Below are 15,674 nucleotides of genomic sequence, written 5' to 3' on the forward strand. Positions count from 1 at the left end.
GGTACCGGAGAAAAAAAAAAAAAAAAAAAAAAAAAAAAGGATCTGCTACATTATCATTTCAGACATTATTATGATATATAAAATGTTATTAAAGCTACATACAAAAAAAACTTATTGTGCTGCTATTCAAGGAAAAAAGGGTGTCACAAATTTCCTACATTTTTGTCCTACAGTTGTGCTGATCTCAAATGTATCTGGCACCTTCTATATGTCAGACAATGTGGTGCTTTATGTTTTTTAATTTAAATGTTATGTAACTATATAAGAGGTATTATTTGATGACCAGTTTATACGTTTTGTGGATTCATGGGCGGTAACTCTTTGCTCAAGAGTACATAGCACACACACCTCTTCCAGAGCCAGGATTTGACTCTAAAGATGACAATTTTTGAAATTGCATAAAGTGTAAAATCAGATATTAACTGCGGTATTTAATTAAATGCTTGCCTAGCATGTGTAATTTGATACTTACAAAAAATGTAATGATATATTTTTTGTTTTTATTTTTTTTCCTTTTTGAGACAGAGTTTTACCATGCAATTCAGGCTGGTATTGAACTCAGTTTGTAGCCCAGGTAGTCCTCAGACTCTTGACAGTCCTCCTGCCTCAGCCTTCTGAGTGCTGGGATTACAGGCATGTGCCACCACACCCGACCTCAAAATTTATTATTTAAAAATTTCTTAAGTCTGAGGGCTGGCTTTGTATCTCAATGGTAGAGTGCTTGCCTAGCATGTGTAAGGCCCTGGGATTGAGCCTTGGCACTGAGGGGGAGAAGTTTCTCACATTTGGACATTTAGGAAAGGTCTTTCTGAAAACATTAGGTTTACTTGTGAGATAAAAACTAAAATTTCATTATATCTCTTTTTCTTAATTTTAATAAGACTTAGACTATTGAGGTTTATGTGCAGCCGCAGTCAAGCTTCTAGCCACAAGTCAAGAGCTTGATACTCATCTACCAAAGAGAGCAGGCATTTGTTCATAGCTGCTAATAAAAGGGACTTTCAAAGAGGGAAACTCCCACAGATGCCTAGAGAAGGAACTCTGTGAGAGTATAATATGTAGAGGGCTGGCATGGGAGAAAGTTATCATTTCACCTAGCATGAAGAACTCTAATAAGACTCTGATTTGTGAGGGGGGAAAAGAGACTGTGAAAGTATTCTCTCATATTTTTCCCTCGTAGGTGTTTCTTTTTGGTGGCCTAAAAGAAGGTACAGTGGATATGAGGGGAAAATAATTTTCCCAAGAAGGCCTAAATAAAATGTGTATACTTTGTTTTGTTTTGTTTTGGAACTGGGAATGGAATGCAGGACCTCGTGCTTGCCAGGCAGGCATTGTGCTGCTGAGCTGTATCCCCAGCCCAGTGTTTATACTTTGAAAACCTTCATGTAAAATTTTATATAGTACTTTGAAATATATCCGTAATCTTTTTTGCTTAACAGGTGTGCAAAACTCATTCTGGTATACTCGGAAAGGGTTTAGCTCTTTCTCATTCACCTACTATATTAGAGGCACTTGAAGGAAACTTACCACTTCAAATCCAAAGCAATGAGCAGTCCTTTCTGGATGATTTTATTGCTTGTGTCCCTGGTTCAAGTGGCGGAAGGCTTGCAAGGTATGCCTTGTACCTTAAGTACTACAGTTACTTTCTCTTAGGGCTACATGGTTAAGGAGAAATGGAGAGAAGAGTTCTCAGATGTTAAAATTGTTACCTAAAATAATCTGTTTTACGTTTTGAACTTGCTGAAGTATAAAATGGTAATATTTTAAAATTACAGAAATTACTGGTTAGTTTTTAAAAGCCAAAATAATGAATGAATAAGAATAGAAACTTAAGTTAGCTTTGCTGCTGTCTTTGTAGATATTTTTATGTAATGCTTGATAAAATTACTTACTGCTCTTTCTCACAGAACAATTTGAATATAAATCATGAAGTACTACTTTCATGTTAATCAGTGAAGATATTGATTAATGTTTGCTTTTTGTTTGTTTTCATTGCTTTTAGGTGGCTTCAGCCAGATTCCTATGCTGATCCTCAGAAAACATCGTTGATCCTGAATAAAGATGATATTCGTTGTGGTTGGCCTACCACCATAACTGTTCAAACAAAAGACCAGTATGGAGATGTGGTACATGTTCCTAATATGAAGGTAATTCTGAGTTTAAATGACATATGTATGCACTGACCACTGTAACTGATAAAATTTTAGAAATCACAAGTGCTTAGAGTCCATTTGCTCTAGCTTCTTTGTCTATATGTAATATAGGACAATGAAAAATTGTTTAAATGATTTCTTTGTATTAATTAGTTCCCAGGTTTCTAAGCTATATACTAGAAACCTAGAAACTGTGGTGACTCAAAGGATAAGAAAGTACAGTATAAAGAGTGCTAGGCAAAAGCTTTTAATATATAAAGATTGAAAGATGCATGAAAAAATACATTTTTAAATGATATGTATATTTTTAAAGAGAAGTACAGAGATGCTGAGCATCTTTTCATGTATTCATTGGCCATTCAGATTTGTTCTTTGGAGAACTATCTTCACTTCCGTTGCACATTTTTAACTGGGTCTTTTGTTTTTTGCATTCTGAATATTTTGAGCTCATTATATGTTCTAAATAGGCATCTCCTATCGGAGGAATAGATACAAAAGGTTTTCCCGTTCTTTAGGTTGTCTCTTCACTGTGCAGAAGCATTCCCACTTAATCTACGAATTCTTAGAATTGTTTCCTGTGTAATTAGGGTTATGTTCAGGAAGTTCATGCTTATGCTTGTATCTTCAAATGATATGGCTATTTTATCTTCCAGTAAATTTAACATACATATATATATATGTATTTGATCCACTTTTATTTGATTTTAGTACAAGGTGAGAGATAAGAGTCTAGATTGATTCTTTTGACTGTGGATAATCGGTTTTCCCACCACAATTTGTTAAAGAGGTTATCTTTTCTCCAGTGTTTGTTACTAGCTTCCTTGTCAAAGATTGGCTGTCTAAAGGTGCATGGGATTGTTTGTGTCTTCTATTCTGTTCCATTGGTTTACAGGTTTATTTTTGTGCCAGTACCATGTTGTTTTTGTAGTTCTTTTTTTTACTGCAGCTTTGTAATATAACGTGAAATCTGGCAGGATTGCTTTGGTTATTCTGGATTTCTTTTGGTTCGTATAAATTTTGCATGGTTTTTGTAGTTCTGTGAAGAATACTATTGATACTTTGATTGGAATCACGTTAAATCTGTACAGTTTTTTATAATATGGCTATTTTAACAATATTTTGCCACAACAAGGGATTATGTTCCATTTTCTAATGTCCTCTTCAATCTCTTTATTCAGAGTACTATAGTCTTCATTACAGAGATCATGAATGGGATTGTTTTCATGGTTTTTTTCCCCCAGTTGGTGTGCTATTGATTTTTGTATGTTGATTTTTTTATTCTGCCTCATTGCTGAATTTATTAGTTTTAAGAGAATGCTGGTAGATTTTTTTGAGTTTTCTGTTTAAAGGAACATATCATCTGCAAATAAGGTAGCTTGACTTTTTCCTTTCGTATTTATATCCCTTTTCTTTCTTTCTCTTTCCTGATTTTTCTTGCTAAAGTTTTTAGAACTGTGTTGAACAGGAGTGGTGAGAATAGACATTCTTGTCTTGTTCCTGGTTTTAGTAGGAATGCTTTCAGTTTTTCTCCATTTGATGAGATGTTGGCTGTGGTTTTTCGTAAGTGGCTTTTATCAGTTTGAGGTAAGGTCCTTCTATATCTATTTTCAAATATCTTACCATGAATGAATATTAGATTTTGTCAAAGTTTTTTTTCCTGCATTTATTGGTGGTTTTTTTTTTCTTTATCCTTTTGCTTAAATGGTGTATTACATTTATTGTTTTACATATGTTGTACCATCCTTACTTCCTTGGAATGAAGCCCCCTTGGTTATGACACATGATGTTTTCAATAATTTCTTGCATTTTGTTTGCAGATCTCTTAAGGGCATTTTTTGGTATCTATTAAGGATATTAGCCTGTAGTTTTTTCTTTTTTTGTTGAGTCCTTCTCCAGTTTGGTATCAGGTTAATAGTGGCTTCAGTAAATGGGTTTGACAGTGTTTTTCCCTTTCAGTAAGAGTTTGAGAAGTATTGTTAATTCTTCTCTTGAGTTCTGGTAAAATTCAGTGATGAATCTACTGAGTGCTGGGCTTTTCTTATCAGAATTTTTATCACTACTTTGCTTTCATTGCTTGTAATTGGTGTATTTAGGATTTCTATAGCTTTTTAAATCTATTTTGTAAGTCACATACATATATCTAGGAATTTACCCCTTTCTTCTAGAGTTTCCAGCTTACTAGAATATACCTTTTTAAAATAATGTCCTATAATCTTCTGGATCTCAGTGGTGTCTGTTGTGATTTTTCCTCTTTCATTTCTCATCGCACTGTTTTTTTGGTGTGGGGTAAGTTTGGCTAAGGGCTTACTTATATATATAATTTATCCTTTCAAAGAACCAACTCTGATTCATTGATCTTTTGTTTTTTCAGCCTCAATTTCATTGATTTCTATTCTGATCTTCGTAATTTTTTTCAAGAAACTATTTGGGTTCCTCTTCTTTTTTTTCTAGGACATTGAGATGCATTATTAAGTTATTGGGTAATGCTCTATTTTTCTAGTGTAGACACAGCTATAGAACTGCTTTTAGATTTTCGTATATTGCACTGCTACTGTCATTTAATTCTGGGAACTTTTTAATTTCTTCCTCAATTTCTTCTGTGATCCATCAATTGTTCAGAAATCTGTTAATCTGTCTGTGTTTTCATAGTTTCTGTGGTTTGGTTTGGTTTTGTGGGTTTTTTTGCAGTTGATTTCTAGTTTTATCCTGGTGTAATCTGATAAAATGCAAGTGATTATTTCAGTTCTTCTGTATTTGTTCTTCCACCTGTTTTTATGACCTAAGATATGGTCTATTTTGGATAAAGTTCCGTTGGTTACTAAGAAGAATGTGTATTCTGCTGTTGTTGGATGAAGCACTCTGTAGATATGTTAGGTCTGTTTGTTCAATAGTATTTAACTAACATTTTTTGCTGAGTTATTGCTTCATTCACCTTTCGGGGGTTGAGGTCTCCCATTATGATTGTATTGGTATCTGTTTGTCCTTGTATGTCATGAAGTTTTTGTTTTATGAAATTGGGTATGCTGATGTTTGGTTTCATACACATTTACAATTATTATCTCTTATTATTGAGTTCTTCCCTTACCCAATATATAGTGGCTTTGTTTGTCTCTTCTGATCAGTTTTGGCTTGAATTCTACTTTATCTGAAATTAGGATGGCTATTCTTACTTGCTTTCAGGTGCAGGTTTCAGGTGCAGGTTTCATGGAGTATCATTTTCCATCCTTCCTTTTTCAAAGGATGTTTTATTAGGTAAGATGTATCTTGTGTGGGCACCATATAGTTAGGTCTTGCTTTTCGATCCAATCTGCAAGTTTGTGTCTTTTTTTTTTTCCTTTTATATTAAAATAACTTTAATAGAAAGATTATAGAACAGTACAGTGGTTTGGTGGTCATGAATTTTAGATTCTCTTCGTTATGGAAGGTTTTTAATTCTCCGTCAAATTTGAAGGGTAATTTTGCTGGATATAATAATCCAGATTGGCAGTTGTTTTCTTCTAGGACTTCAAAAACTTTGCTTAAAGCTCTCCTGATATTTAATGTTTGTGTATCCCCTTTAGCAGCTTGTCCTAACCATAGTATCTTACATGCCTTTGGCACTATCATCAAAAACAGAAAATTAACTTGATAATATTCACAAATCTATAGGCCATACTTCAATTTCACCAGTTTTCCTATGGACGTCCCTTTTCTAATTGAGAATCCCTCACTGCAGTTAGATTTACATTGAGTGTAATTACTGACAAATATTTACTGATTCCTAGAATTATACTATTTTTTCCAGTGTTTATTCCTTTCAATTATTTCTTTGTTTAACTACTTTCTCAGTTAGATATATTCTTCCCTTTGGCCTTGTTGCTGATGTTGGCTTCAATCTCTCTGCTTAGAATTTTTTTGAATATTTTTTGCGATGCTGGTTTGGTGGTCGTGAATTTTAGATTCTCTTTGTTGTGGAAGGTTTTTATTTCTCCATCAAGTTTGAAAGATAATTTTGCTGGGTATAGTAATCTAGATCAGCAGTTGTTTTCTTCCAGGACTTCAAAAACTTTGCTCCAAGTTCTCCTGATATTTAAGGTTTGTGTTGAGAAATCTACTACTGTTCTGATAATCTTGCTTCTATAGATAGCTTGGTAGTTTTCTTTAATGGTTTTTAGTATTCTCTCTTTGTTCTGGATTTCTGGGATTCTGACTATGATATGCCCTGGAGAGGTTCTTTAGTGGCTATGTCTATTTGAGGTTATAAATGTCTCATTTATGTGGGTAACCATTTCAGATTCTAGGTTTGGAAAGCTGTCTGCAGTGATTTCTATGAATAAAATGTTTATGTTTTTATGTTTTCCTTGATATATATAATTCTTAGGTTCTTTTAGAGTCATCTAAGAGTCTTGAATCAATTTTTCCTGATTTCCTGGTTTTTGACTATCATTAACTAAGTAATCTACTACAGTGTTCTTGTTCTCTAAACCTAAAATTTTAGTATTTTCTTTGCAAAAAAAATCTTTTTACTCTTTTAGTTTCTCACACCAGGGAGACAATACGATATTTACACATGTGAGTCTCATTTACTTTACTTATGAGTATAGTTTCAAGTTGCATCCATTTACCTATAAAGTCTCCAGTTTATCCTTCTTTATGGTGAGTAGTACTCCATTGAATAAAAAAGACCACATCTGTTTTAATTCATTCCTCGGTTGATGGACATCTGGGTTATTTCCAAGATTTAACTATTACAAATTGTGCTGCTAAAAACATGGGTACGCATATGTCACTGTGGTTTGATGTTTTTAATTCTTCTGGAAAGACACCCCGAAGGGGATAGCTGGGTTGAATAGGACCTCTAACCCCAGTTTCTTGAGGAATATCCACACTGATTTTCTCAGTGGTTGTACCAGTCTACATTCCCCTCAACAGTGGAGAAGGGTTCCTTTTTCCCCCACAGCCCCTCCAGCATTTGTTATTGGTTGATTTTTTGATGATAGCCATTCTATCTGGGATGAGATGGAATCTCAAAGTTATTTTAATGTGCATCTCTTGAATGGCCAGGGGATGCTGAACATTTTTTCATATATTTATTTGACATTTGTATTTCTTCATCTGAGAAATGTATATTCATCTCAGATGCCCATTTCTTATTGGATCTTTGAATTTGAGGAGATCTGATTTTTTTCAGTTCTTCATACATTCTAGATAGAAGTCATTTGTCTGAAGGACAACTGGCTAAAATTTTTTCCCACTCTGTGAGTTGTCTTTTCACTCTGTTGGTGATTTCTTATGCTGTACAAAAGTTTTCTAATAAGATCAAGTACCAGTGATTGATTCTTTGAAATATTTCCTGCGTAGTCTGGTTTTTGTTCACGAATTCTTTACCTACACTTGTATCTTCCAAGATCTCTACCTCCTTTCTGTTCCAGTAGATTTAGCATTTCTAAATATGTATGCACCAAATATGGGAGCACCCGACTATATAAGACAAATATTAATAGTCATGAAAATTAAATGAGAAGTAACACTATTATAATGGGAGACCTTAATACCCCACTGTCACAAATAGATAGATCAACCAGATCAGAGCTGAACCAAAGCTGTGAACAAATGGACTTAGTAGACATTTATAGAATGTTCTACCCAACAACATCAGAATATACATTCTTCTCAGCTGTACATGGGACATTCTCTAAAATAAACCATATACTAGCCCATAGAACATGCTTAAATAAATGCAGAAGAATTGCAATTATCCTGTGTATCCCATGTATAGCCTATGGAATTGAGATATCCCAGTTATCCCATGTATATTATCTTACGATAGTGCAATGAAATTGCAAGTTAATGGCAAAAGAAACCACAAAAATTCCATAAACACATGGAGATGAAATAACACCCTCCTGAACAACAAATGGGTCACAGATGAAATTAAAGAAGAAATTAAACAGTATCTACAATTAAATGAACATGCAGGTACAACATACTGGAACCTGTGGGATGCAATGAAAGCAGTCCTCAGAGGAAAATTTATAGAGGTGAATTCTCACATCAGGAAAACAGAGCGAGCACAAATAAACAACCTAATGCTACACCTCAAGCTTCTCGAAAAAGAAGAGCAAGTCAAGCCCAAAGCCCATACAAGTGAGGAGATGATAAAGATCAGAGCAGAAATTAATTCAATTGAGATTAAGAAAACAATACAAAGAATTAATGAACTGAAGAGTTGGTTCTTTGAAAAAATAAATAAAATTGGTAAACCCTTAACCAACCTTATCAAAGAAAGGAGAGAAAAGATTCAAATTCATGCAATGAAGAATGAAAAAGGTATATCCAATTTATAAACCAGCAGAAACCCTATGTTAGAAAACCTAAGCAATGGCCTTTGCTGAGAATGAACTTGCCAGGTCAATATAAAACATCATGGAAACAAAAACAACAGTTAGCACTCCTGTACAGTTGTTTATAAACATATGCCCTTCAAATATACTGTAAAATAGAAAAAAATTAAAAGGCAATAAAGAAGGGAAGAGGGTATATATAACTGTGAGAGTACAAGGGGGAAATAAGGGTAAAGAATAGGGGAGTGGAGTTTAAGTGCATAATGAAAGAGGATACAGGAGGAGTGCATCCAATTAATGATCTAAGAGAAACACTAATTTTCAGAATCCTATGAATCAACACTTAGTGAGGGAAACCTACTCTGAGATGGGATACTGTAATATTTTGAATAATCTTAATAGTTTATGTGAAGAAAAGAATGGGTAGAAAGGGAGAGGGAAAAATTATAAAAAATAAAAAATATAAGGGAGAGAAGCTGACAGATACAAGAATATATGAGGGGAAAATAACAAAGATAAAGAAAAGATGAAGTTGTAAATGGGAGGTGAGAGGAGAGATAGGGAGATTTCATCTCCTTAACAGTCTGTATAACACCCAGAGTCAATTTTGGAGTGGGATATGTCACTTCTGTCTTGTAAATATTTCATGGAATTTTATAAGCAACAATAGAAAATTTATACTCATAGCTAAAACTGTACATATATACAAAGGCCTGCCATTCAAAAATTCAAAAAAAAAGAAAACACATACGTACACAATCTGGAAAAACTTAAAAAGGGGACCATGCTTGGGAGCCTGTGGCATTCTCAGAGCATTGCCTTGGCAGGTTGTATGCTGTCCTGCCACTGACAGGTAGCAAACTCGTTCCAGGTTAAGATTATGGCATGGGCTCTGCGCTCTGTCCACCCAACTTACCGCTGTCAGCTTTCCAGCTTTCCCCTTGCAGCTAGGTTTTCGTTTCACCTAGCCCTTTTCTGGCTGTCAACTTTAGTGGTCAGGTAGGAGGCAGTAAGCCTGCCTCCACATGTTGTCCAGGGTCAAAGCAGTGCTCTTGCTTGCCAGATTTCATTCTGGCCTACTATTTAAGTGGTTTCTGGAGGCTGGCAGGAAATACCCTCCGCAGGTCCCAGTTGTTTACCTTTGCAGAGGGCTTCTTCCCAGCTCATGAATTCAGTGGCATTTGAACTCAGCAAGACCTCTCCTGAATAGAAATGGTTAGCATGTGGAGTTGGCAGGAGGAAGCTCACATAGCCACAGTGCTCTGCACATTTGAGGGAAACAGTGGACGAATGCCTGCTCTGGCACTCCTCCAGTATCTTTTGCTCCACCCCCAGGTCCCACAGGGTTACAGCACAGCAAGCTCCTGTGATTCTTATTATCTCATAGATCCCCCAATGCCTGCAGAATTCTGTCCAGGACCATAGTCTTGTTCCTCTTGAGCTCACAGCTCCTATTCAGTCACTGCCCTCTGAGTGTTTCTCTGGCTTGCCCTTTCCCTAGTGCTCTGAAGTGAGGAGGCCCTCTCTTGCAAATATCTCACTTGCTAGGCTTCTTTTCCCAGTGGGAGGAGAGTTAATTCAGGTGGGCTCTGGGTAGCTGCAAGACTGGGTACCTATTGGTAGCCTGGCAGCTGCTGCTACAGTAGGCTTCTTGGTCGTGGGGGATTTGAACTTTCCCCTAGATGTCATGTTTGCTGCACCTGGACTGTAAGCAATGCCAGGATCAAGAAGTGACCCTGTTGCTTATTCTCAACACCCATTACTGGATTTCTTTTTTGGTACTGGGAATCAAACTGAGGGCCTTGTGTTTCCCAGGCAGGCTCTGTGCCACTGAGCCCGCTGGATTTCATTTGATGGACTTTTCCTTTAAATGGCCTTCCCTTGGTTGGGTTTTTGTTTCCTGTCCTTCATCTGTGGACCTGGGACCTTGGTGAACATCCTCTGAGTGTCTCTGAACATGCTCTCCTGTCTTTAGCCTGCCTTGATGTTTCCCTCCGTCCCAAAATTGGTTTTTTAAAGCTTAGAATAGATTAATTCACAAAATCATTTTTGCTCACAAAATAAGATTGGGTACTGTTATGGTTTATCTCTAAAATGTCCCTGAAAAGTCTCATGTATTGGGGGCTGGGGATTTAGCTCAGCGGCAAAAGCGCCTGCCTGGCAAGCGCAAGGTCGTGAGTTTGGTTCCCGGTACCGGAGAAAAACCAAAAAACCAAAAAAACAAAACAAAAAAAAAGTCTCATGTATTCAGAGATGGGGTTTCTAGAAGGTAACTGGATGAGTTCGTAGCTGAATGTGCTACTAAGAGGTGGGGCCTGGTTGGAGGTGGGTCACTGGAGATGTGCCCTGTACAGGTGTGTTCTTGTCCCCTTTCCCTTGTCCTTCTGCTTCCTGGATGCCTTGCCCCTCTGCAGTGCTGTTTCTGCCTTAGAGCCAACACACTTGAAATGAGAACATGGAAACTCTGAGCCAAAATAAACTTCTCCTCCCTTAAGTTATAAGTTTTGAGTATTTTTTCCCAGCAATGGGAAAGTGACTAATAAAAGTAGTAATACTTCAGTATTCCTTTTAATAGAATTATTTTAACTACTTCTTTCCTTCTTTACTATGTAGCATCCATTGCTGGGATCCTGTCCTTGAACTGCCTATTCTTGCCAACCTCAAAAAAGTGGTGTCAATGGTGGGGTGGTGCACACTGTAATCCCAGTATTTAGGAGGCTGAGGCAGGAGGATTGCTGCAAGTTCAAGGCCAGCCTCAGCTAAATAATGAGACCCTGTCTCAAAAAAAAAAAGTTGTATCAAAGCAAAAACTTAAGTGAAGTGCAAAATGTCACCTCATGAATAGCTAACATGATATTCAAATTGGTTACTGAGGAGGTCAGGGGGCTTGTTGGTTTTTGTTCTTTTCTTTTTTTCTTTTTGCCAGTGTATAAACACAACAATATATTTTGTTAGAATCCATAGAAAATATTTTTATAAGACAGTTTGTATTTTCAGTATTTTAACATGACTAATATTGTCTGTTTGAATTTATGCAGTGGAGTAAGTAGATGAAAACCATCCTTATTTTACTGCTGAAGCACTTCAGTTACTGTTGCTGATATACCTCAGCTGGTTGTACACTTGCATGTGTGAGGTCCTGAGTTCAATTCCTAGTCCTGAGAGATTGGGAAGGAGAAGGAGAGGAAGAAGGAGGCGCAAGAGGAGGAAGGGACAGTGCGAGTTAGGGAGAGTAGTGAAGGTGGGAGGGAGAAAGGGAGAAGATAAGAAAAAAACATGTTTGGGCTCTAGGTATAAGATTTATTTTATTCTATGTCAAATTTTAAGATTTTTGGGGCTGGGGATTTAGCTCAGCAGCACAGCGCCTGCCTGGCAAGTGCAAGGTTGTGAGTTTGGTTCCCAGTACTGGAAAAAAAAAAAAAATTTTAAGATTTTTAATCAATGAAGTACATTTTGTTCTATAGAACAGTACAACTGAAATTGAGATTTGTGCTTTAAAATACACTGAGATTAAAAGAAAATATTTGTATTTGAATTGCCTGGTAAAATAATATTCATCCCTGAAAAAGTCAATATAAATCCATTTTAATATTCTTTCCTATGCTTTATTTAAAAAAAATCTGTGATTATTTATTCCAAAATAAGAAAGTCTATGTTTTACAGAGTTCAGGGTCTTACTTGTAGATACAAGTTGAGGTCATCTTATTTCTGTTAAATATGGCTTTGAAGGGAATGGCTGAGACAGACCAGTATTAACTAGCATTTCTATAATTGTGAGTCTATATTTGTAAATTGCTTCCTTTGATGTATCCAGGACAATTATATAATAGTACTATTTGATTTTTAAAATTTCATTTTAAGGTGGAAGTGAAAGCCGTCCCTGTTTCCCAGAAAAAATCATCTTTACAACAAGAACAAGGAAAGAAAGCTCAAAGGATTCCTGGTAGTCCTGCAGTAGCATCAACATCTTCTAATACTGACTTGACTTTTGGAGGGCTGGCATCACCAAAGCTGGATGTTTCCTATGAACCAATGATAGTGAAGGAGGCTCGATACATTGCCATAACAATGATGAAGGTAATTGGTTTTAACTTATCAAAAAATTTATTTCACAAATATTTCATTGATTCAAATGCAGATACAAAATTATAGAGCAAATCACCAGTTTTAGAACAAGTTAATACAATTGGAGTTAGTGGTGATTTGAAACTGAGTTGAAGTTTGCAGTATCATAGCCAGTAAGTGGAAGTATCATAGCCAATGAGGTTTACCCAGGGCATGGTTCTTGCTAATTAAAACTGGGTCTCAGTCCCTGCAGAAGTACTTGTTTACTTTCAGTCTAGTACTACTGCTAGATTATAGCTCTTCAGGACTTACTTAGGAACAGATATTTATTCCCAAACAGTATATGTGCTTTTCCATAATTTGTAAAATGCTCTATCACATTTTATGTATTTGTTTTGCCAGTATTTTTGTTTTAACTACTTTAAAATATTTCATTGGATGCTGTTCTATAATATGTTCATTTTGCTACCAGTGGACACATTATAAACTATTATAAAGTAAATATCCTTGTATTTGTCTCCTTTTACATGAGCAATAGTTTCTCTAACATTTATACCTAAAGGGCAAGCATGTCTTCAATTATGTTAAATATTGTAGAACTTATACTCCTACCAGCAGTGTCTGAAAGTTACAGATAACTGTATGTTTTCGTTATACTTGGTTGGGTTATTTGTTCTATTCTGTTTCGTTTCGTTTTGTTTTGCTTTGTTTAGTTTAGTTTTGTTTTGTTTTGTTTTGTTGTGTTTTGTTTAGCTCAGATCTCACTATATTGCTGAGGCTGTTCTCCTGGACTCAAGCAATATTTCCCACTTACCTTGCAGCTGGAATTAGGCACGTGCCTCCATGTTCAGTGGGCACTTGATTCTTGCCAACACATTATGATGACTAATACGATTATTTTGTTATATTAATTCATATTTTCTTAATTCCCAATTTAAATGTTAAATGTTCAGTTCTTATTGGCATTTCACATTTCTTCAGTGAATTAACTCTATTCACTTTTGGTATGTTTTTCTCTTTTGTATTAATTTGCTGTTTATGTATAATGGGTACATATCCTATTGGGGTTATGTGAATTACATATCTATTTCTGCCAAGTGAAAGCTTTTTTTCTATAGTATCTTTGTTTTGCAGAAACTTACAATTTTAATGTACTCAAAAGATACTATTTTTTCTTCTAAATTTTTACAAAATTGGTTTTTTACATTTTAGTCTTTCATACACCTGGAATTTATTTTTTGTCAATGGTGTGATGTAGGTCATTGAATTTGTCTTTTCCTCTTGTATGCATAACCAGTTGTCTCAGCACAATAACTGGATGTTTTGTCATTCTGCTGTAGAATATTTCTAAGTTTATGGTTGTTATTTATTTCATTCTCAAAGGTTTATGAAAATTACTCCTTTGAAGAACTGCGTTTTGCATCACCAACTCCTAAGAGGTAAGGATTATTTTGTGAAAGCAGAGCTAAAATGTGTGTTGTATACTTCTTGCAAAGTGTACTCATCCTATCCTCCAAATTTATTTTCCATAAATAAATAATTTTTTTTAAAATTCCAGCAGTGATTTTCCACATATGATAATGTGTAGATTTGCTAGTAGATTTGAACTACTATGTACTTTTTGAACTCTAGCACTGTCATAATACTCAAATACTGAGAAAGAGAAATAATAGCTAGGATCAAAATATGTATAAAATGGCTTGTCTAGAGTTGGTTAGTTTTTTGTATTTGGTTTTTTACTATTTTATAATTATTCCTTTGTCCTTCCCCAGTGAATTCTGGAGAAATTTTAATATGTGCCATATTTATATTTTGTTGCAGTCTTATTTTTCCAGCCACCAATGAATTCTGTTAACTCCAGATTTAAGCAGATATTTGTGTTAGTATTTGTTTGTAAAAGTATTTTTTATAAAGGGATGTTTAGAGAAATCACATTTGTAGAATTTAGGAACAGCTCTGAAATGAGTCTGAAAAAGCGTTATTTACTCATAGGTCTCAATGTATTGCACATCACAAATGACCTTATTAAAAAAACAGGTTATTTTAACTTTATTCTAGTTTATATGCAAAGTTCACTTGTTATCTAAAAAATTTTCTGTCACAAATGCTAAGTAGTGAAAATATATCTTTGGTAATAGGAAAGTAGTGTTTCATCTTTGACCTAATTATATTTATAAAATACTACAGTAGAAGTATATGATTTGTATAAAATAACTAATGTGAATAGTATGAATTTATAGCTTGTTAAGAACAAGTTAACCATCTCCTACTAAGTAAATTTTTATATGCTTTGGACATTTTAAGCCTGATTGAAATAATCCCTTGTCTAAGTAGATTGATGTATTTACTTATGCTGTTGAGCATATGCTATGTGGAATGTACAGTACTGTTACAGGCCCTGGGCACATTTGAGAGCAGCATAGATATGGTATCAGCTCTCATTCTTATGGAGAAATAAACTATAAAGAAAAAACCCAGTAATAATAAAGTTATTCGATAGACAGTGTTGGGGACGGGGCAGATTGTCAAAGTAATGCATGACATAAGGGGGCTATTTGAGGAACTATTTATTTAACTGGAGAGCTGGGTGGTGATTGGCCATTTAAAGGTTTGGGAAAGTTCATTCTAGGCAGACAACACCTGGGGTGGATGGAGCTTGATTGAGAAACAGACAGAAGGAGAGTTGGGCTGGAGAATAGGAAGGAGAGGGATAATGGTTGAAGGATAGGTCAGAAAGCTAGCTGAGATCCTTTTTATATATAGATTGATAGGTTACGTTAAAGAATTTGAATTTTTTATAAAACTTTATTGGGAGAATTCTAAACAGGAGAGTTACATAGGTTAGTTTATAGTTTTTTAAAGATTACTCTGTCTACTCTCTGAAGATGAATTATAGGGGAGCAAGAATACAGAGAAAACTTAGAGATTATTATGTGTCTTGTACTAGGGGTAGAATATAAAATGTTTGGATATACTCGGGATATATCTAAAAGAACAACCAACAGACCTTGTTGGCGAGAAGAATCAAAACTACTCATAGGGGCTGGGGATTTAGCTCAGCGGCAAAAGCGCCTGCCTGGCAAGCGCAAGGTCGTGAGTTCGGTTCCCGGTACCGGAGAAAAACCAAAAAAAA

At 35.4% G+C, this 15,674-nt stretch overlaps 1 protein-coding gene across 13 annotated transcripts in view; it reads left to right on the plus strand.

Moving 5' to 3' along the window:
• Nucleotides 1–15,674, plus strand: part of Mycbp2 (MYC binding protein 2, E3 ubiquitin protein ligase) — a 254,112-nt gene that overhangs the window by 152,613 nt on the left and 85,825 nt on the right. For all 13 annotated transcript variants that reach the window (XM_013516419.1, XM_013516422.1, XM_013516429.1 and 10 more), the window contains 4 exons: nucleotides 1,440–1,612; nucleotides 2,003–2,147; nucleotides 12,338–12,553; nucleotides 13,925–13,980. In XM_013516419.1, coding sequence (XP_013371873.1) covers nucleotides 1,440–1,612; nucleotides 2,003–2,147; nucleotides 12,338–12,553; nucleotides 13,925–13,980 — 590 coding nt within the window. The remainder of the gene's footprint in view (nucleotides 1–1,439; nucleotides 1,613–2,002; nucleotides 2,148–12,337; nucleotides 12,554–13,924; nucleotides 13,981–15,674) is intronic.

Source organism: Chinchilla lanigera, unplaced genomic scaffold, assembly GCF_000276665.1.
Source record: "Chinchilla lanigera isolate Chin_1 unplaced genomic scaffold, ChiLan1.0 scaffold00003, whole genome shotgun sequence".
In the NCBI taxonomy this organism is placed as follows: Eukaryota; Metazoa; Chordata; class Mammalia; order Rodentia; family Chinchillidae; genus Chinchilla; species Chinchilla lanigera.